The sequence below is a fragment of the Mercenaria mercenaria genome, chromosome 12 (genome assembly GCF_021730395.1).
Source record: "Mercenaria mercenaria strain notata chromosome 12, MADL_Memer_1, whole genome shotgun sequence".
Taxonomy (NCBI): domain Eukaryota; kingdom Metazoa; phylum Mollusca; class Bivalvia; order Venerida; family Veneridae; genus Mercenaria; species Mercenaria mercenaria.
The window spans coordinates 62505562-62511840 of record NC_069372.1 but is presented as its reverse complement, the minus strand read 5'-3'; the positions used below and the strand labels follow the sequence as shown (position 1 = coordinate 62511840).

At 34.5% G+C, this 6279-nt stretch overlaps 1 protein-coding gene across 1 annotated transcript; it reads left to right on the top strand.

The window, feature by feature from the left end:
• The first annotated feature begins 297 nt into the window (after window positions 1-297).
• On the top strand, window positions 298-5941 carry LOC123535264 (uncharacterized). The gene is made up of 2 exons (XM_045317854.2): window positions 298-677; window positions 1576-5941. Exons 1-2 carry the CDS (start codon window positions 349-351, stop codon window positions 2927-2929), a joined length of 1683 nt encoding a protein of 560 aa, XP_045173789.2. The 5' UTR covers window positions 298-348; the 3' UTR covers window positions 2930-5941.
• Window positions 5942-6279: the final 338 nt, after the last annotated feature.

Here is a 6279-nt window from a genome sequence, read left to right as displayed (position 1 = left end):
AATACTTCATTAAGACGAAAGAAATGTGGGAGCAAATAAGTAAAACAAACTGAGTAAAAAAAGACCAAATCAAAACGATAAATTAAAGGGTGAAAATCCGCGATAACGGACTAGACTGAATTGACACGTTTGCAGTATATTTCCAAATATGCTTTATTCATAAAGTGCGATTTGTCTGTAGTATTACAACATCCTGTTGTTGTTGTTGTTTTTTTTTTTTTTGTTTTGTTTTTTTGCCTATCGTTTAGCAAATCAAACCCGGTTTAAAATAAATACTTGTTACGCCCGTGTATTATTTGTCATTGCAAATCGAAAGAGGAAGTGTATTTAGAAACTTTATCGTTTAAAATGGCGTCGGGTGGAGAGGACACCTCCGATGAAATGTTTAATTTCAAATGTACTGTTTGTGCTAAAAGAAATGGGAATAAGAAAGCAGTGAAATATTGCGTGGAATGTCAGGGCTATTGTTGTCAGGCATGTGTAGATACTCATGAGGTTTTTCCTACTTTAGTAACTCACAATCTTTTAGACAGGGCAAGTTTAAAATCGGCAATCACGACTGATCTACCAGAAATACCAACACAAAGATGTACCATTCATGAGACAAACCTGATGAATATGTATTGTGAAAACCACGACGTCGTTGGATGTACAATTTGTATAACACAGGAACACAGGTGAGATGATAAAATGGCAATGACGCCAGGATAATATTGTACAGTTTTCTCTTACAATTTTAGTCAACTTGAATATTGTAAATTTAATAAGGAGTCATTTCACTTACACTCGTTTGTAATATAGGAATATATGGTGTTAAGGGGCGGGGAGTGGCGCCAGTAAACTAGTATGTACTCCTTAGTGTTTTGCCACCGACTGTTCAAAGGCAGTGCCCTGCTGTCGTCTTCTCCATGTGTTTGTGTTTGTTCGTCACTTCTGTGTTTTATCAATGTTTTCATTTGTGTTATAAGTATACAGTCAGCCAGTGTGCATTATGTCTCCTTCGTATGTGCGGCTGCGTTACTTATTTATTGTATCAAAGGTTATTAATGTTATCTTCTATCGACCCTGTTAAAGTGTGTACATGTTTATCTTTATGTAAAACATAACATATCATAAAACTTAAGTTGACAAGACTGAATTATGAAGAATTGGTAGAACATGAAATAAATAATAAATCAATCCTGTTTTACCAACATTGCATGAATGGTTACTAAATTATTTAAATTCATCAAATATTTTTTTTTAATGGGGGGTATGTGCAACGAATGCTTTGAATTATCTCGAAATGCATGCTCTTAAGGAAGCATTACGTTTTTAAAAGCATAGTAGTTTTCTTACTGAAACAACTAAAAACAACTCTCGATTTTGATGACATCTGCTACCATCTTCGGTGAATTCTTATAGCTGTTTTATTTTTATCATTATTCCAAGGATTGTTAATCAGTTGAGATTATAATATTCCTAACCTAATATATGCATAAAAACTAAATCAACGTTTACTAGTAACTTTGAAACAAAAAGCTATCAATATACGAAAAATTATATAAAGTAGAATAAATTGTGTAATTATTTCAGGGCCTGTACCGACGTCCGCTCAATACAAGATGAAATTGGTAAGCTTTTCAGACAATCAGACTTTGAAAAAGTATGTCAGAATTTAAGAGGGAAGAAATCGGGAATCGAGAAATCAAAGGAAGCAAAAATCACGCTTCTTGACGAATTGAGTAAGTCGAAGGACGAAGCAGTGAAATCAATACAAGATTTCCGGAAAGAACTTGAACTTTGTCTGGAAAAACTAGAAGAGGAATCAATAAAAAAAGTGGAGAAAGAATTTCACAGAGTTAAATCGATTTTAAAGAATCAGATGGTTAAATTGGAAAATGAAGTGGGTAGATTAGAAGAAACTGCAAAAGATGTCGAGAAGTCTGAAGGGAACAAATCACAACAGTTCGTCTCAATGAAAGCAGCACAGAAGCTTGTGGCTGAAGCAGAAGCAGATTTTACCACGGTGGATCCACCAGTTGAAGCAAAGATATCGCTTGTTATAAACCAAAATATACGAGATTATCTAAAGCAACAACTGACTTTCGGTTCAGTTTCTCCTGCAACTTTAAAGCAAAAGCGAACAACCATCTACACAATTAAAGATATGAGGGAAATGGATATTAGAACGCAGAATGACACCCGCCAAGGAGATATACATGGGTCTTGTTTAACAGAAGAAGGTTTACTCCTGTTAGCTGATGATGTCAATAAGAAGCTGAAAGTTGTGGACATTGTTAAAATGTCAGTAGTTGACCAGTGTAACCTTCCTAGCAATCCTTCAAGTGTTTGTTGTGCCAAACCACATGAAGCAGTGGTCAGCTATAATAACAAAACCATTCAGTTTATTTCCCTTAACAACCCGATTTCACCTATGAATCAGATCAAGCTTGGTCATTCGTGCTTTGGCCTGTGCTACTATAGCAATCGCTTGTATATGACTGACGGGCTTAAGTCGCTTTACATACATGACATGGCGGGGACTCTACTGCAGACAGTATCAAAAGACGATTCCGGAACTGACTTATTCGAAAACAGTCAGATGATAGCTCTCTCTGATACCGGTGATAAAATATTCGTAACTGACTGCAAGAAAGGAGTAGTTACTGTCGATACACAAGGGAAGCATATTGAAACCTTCAGCGATACAGATGTAACCAATGCTTCGGCAGTGTGCACAGACTACAAGGGAAATCTATTTGTGGGTGCCAAGGGGTCAGGTAATGTGGTGCAATTATCTCAAAATGGAATGAAAAATGTTGGTGTGGTCGTGAAAAAATCAGATGGAATGCGAAAGTCATTATCCATTTGTTTTGATCCCAGACGATGTACGTTGATTGTTACTCAGTGTTATAATAACAAAGCAAAGTTCTTTGACTTGCAGTAGCCGGCTTGAAATGCACAAATGCTGGTGTTTGAGACGGAATTAATTTGTTATTTTCCTCCAAAATGTGTATTTACAGTTCTTTCCAGCTGTGTCTTGGAAACTGAAGTCGATAGACTCTGTAGGTAATTGACTATGGAAACGAAAACGACAATAGCGTAATAATTTAGTCGACACACTTAAGATAAGGGCAGGAGAACAGACTAGAAAAAAAAAAGATTAAATGTGTCATAGGAATAAGAACACGAGCTGTCACAGGAGATAGCGCGTTCGACTATTTCAATGCTTGACAGTGAAACTGGGGTGAAACTGGGCACATCTGAGGAAGCTGGAACTGTCACTGGAGTGTCTAATAACTCCAATGCGGATGAAGATATTAGACAATAGCATAAGTCTGTGTCAGTTGTATTTAGTAATAACAGAGATAGAAAAGTGTATTTAAACATAAGTTTAAGTTTTTAAAGTTAAGTATAAAAGCGTAATAACTCATGGAAAATTTCTGCTAAAGGACGGGATATGATAAGATATGCGAAATGGCCCCCTAAATAATTAGAATATGAAAACTCCATAATTGAAATTTTAACTGTCTAAAACAAAAAAGAAGATCATAACCGTTAAAACTATGGCTTTTAAAAACTTCAAAACCAAGTTATTTGTACGACTCAGACCTTTAAAATACTCGAGGTCCGTGACTTTTACCGTTTTTACACGCGATTTACACACTACATGCTCGAATTTCATTGTGAGCCGGAGCTGGTGTCAAGCTGAGGTTTTGCTGAGAAAATAAGGTTACTAAAATATACATTTTCAGAAAAAAATCAGCTTGACACTCGGTCCGGCTCATATTGAATTTCCACTTTTTTCGCAATTTTTAGCCTCATTTTTCTTTGAAGGAAACAGGATAACGTGCTCATCTCTAAGCAACCGAGCGCCAAACAGATACGCGGGAGTTTTGTTCTAATTATGAAACTGATAACCAAGAGTTGTTTTTATAAGAAAATTAAATGTTTAGAGACGAGTTTTATGCAAAAGTGTCAACTGAAAGTAGATCTAGACATTTTAATGATCAGTTACATGTTTTAGATCTACTTGAACTGTATTTCGGGATTATATTCAAGTTGATTTTGTTTAAGCGACATTTTAAAAGAAAGAATAAAGTGTAATTAAAAAGAAAATTGTTATTGTTTACATAAATGTTATAGAGACAAGAAAGATAACTCATGCACACCGCAACTAGAAGACATATGAAGATAGTTCTTTTATGTAAAAATTACATGACGTAATTTGTATACAAGTCTCAGTGACGCAATCGGTACGCACGACGGTTGAAATGAAATTTTATGCCTAGTGTCAGTGGTATGCGAGATCGATTCCCAACAAATCCTATAAAACTTTTTTTTCTATCAAATGTGTCATATCATGTGGTTAATAATGTGAAACAACTATTTTTAAGTTTGGATCAAATGTATTTAGTAATAACTTACATAGAGCAAAAGTGCATCACAACTGAAATTTTAGTAAACAGAGGGGCTCATAGCATACTGGTGCCAACTTGAATCATATGATATGGGTGAAAATGTGGAACAACCATTTCAAGTTTGAATTATATCCATTTAGTTACAACAGAGATATGGTGAAAAAAAGCAAAATTAAACTGAAATGCAAGGTAAAAAGGGGACACAATTCACGAAATATCTGTGCCAGAGTTATGATTAGGACAATAATGTGGAAGAACTAGTTTAAATTTAATCAAATTCATTAAGTAATAACAAGGATATAGTGAAAGTGCACCAACATTAACCTGAAATTCTAAGTAAAAAGGGCATAATTCATGAAATATTGGTGCAAGAGTTATGGCCCTTGTGTCATATAATATGGATGATGATGCGGTACAACTACCTTATGTTTAAATCAAATGGTTTGACAATAACAGATATAGAGTGAAAACTTTAACCTGAATTTGTACATGAAAGGGGTCATAATTCATGAAATACTGGTGCCAGAGTTATGATCCTTGTGTAAAATGATGTGGTGATCATGTGGAACAATTGTTTTATGCTTAAGTCCTTTTTGTAATTACAGAGATATAGTGAAAATGCACCAAAATTAACCTAAAAATATGAGTAAAAAGCATAATTTATGAAACATTGGTGCCAGAGTTGTGGACCTTGTGTCATAGGATGTGGGTGGTGATTTGGAATAACTAGTTTAAGGTTGAATCAAATCCATTTAGTAATAACTAAGATAGAGTGCAAGTGCACCAAAACTTTAATATGAAATTCTAAGTAAAAAGGGGGAATTATTCATACTATATTGGTCTAGAGTTAGGAACGTTGTGCCAGATGATTTGGGTGATGATGAGGAATAACTATTTTCATTTAGAAGCAAATCCATCATGTAGTTATACCCTTCTCATGCTGGACACTTTGTGACCAGTGCAGAACAGTGCAGTCTGATCATGATCTGCACTGTTCACTATTCAGTCAGTATCTTTTTGGTATGCATCCCTTTTAACAGCTAATGCTACCGTCCAAATTGAAAGTTGGACAAGTTCATTACAGACATTTAGCAGAGTAAGGGTTAAATAACTGAGACCAGATTTCTTTGTTCTTTCATTTCCCAGATTACTAATGCTGAATTTCTTTAATAAAATAATATAATTTAATTTTTGGATTTTTTTTCTAATAACACATAAATAAACAAACTTACAGGAATTTCTTATGTGTTGACATATTGTATACAAACCATTTATAAAACTAGCCATTTTTCAGTTATTAAAACATTGTGCTATCTCTATGTTGTGAATAAATATAGAAAGATTAAATCAATATCCTATGTCAATTTTTGGATTTTTTTCTGGTATAATTTTTCTCCTGGTTTTTAACAATATATAAAAAAAACTCTGTCCTTTGGAGTTGTGTTCTTTGTTCATGTCCTCTCTAAATGCCCAGAAAATTAGTTTGAAAGAAGATGTTTACCAAATTAGGGAAATTATTTCAAATAAGTCACATAATATGGTGGTACCAATTATTCTCAGAACATTAGACCAGTTTTCATGCTAAACATCAATTTCTTTGTTACATTTGGAACACATATCACTAAGTCTGGTCTTTGTGACTTGCCAGTAGGAACTAGGTTATTAGACAGCTAGAAGATTTTACAGTTTTGTCAGCTAGGTTTGATTTTCATCACAGACGATTTCAGTCTAATCCAATCACTTGTGTCCTGGTTAAACCACATAAAACCTATATTATATCTGCCATTTAAATTGCACATTTGACAGTGTTTGAACCACCAGCCTGACTCGTAGTAGAATGCGCAGTTTGTACTACTAGCGTCATTGTCTTTGTCTC

Bases quoted from the DNA above. Each gene is read 5' to 3' on its own strand.
- LOC123535264 (XM_045317854.2), top strand. From the start codon at position 349: ATGGCGTCGGGTGGAGAGGACACCTCCGATGAAATGTTTAATTTCAAA. The intron at 678-1,575 runs GTGAGATGATAA...TAATTATTTCAG, and splicing joins TGTATAACACAGGAACACAG to GGCCTGTACCGACGTCCGCT.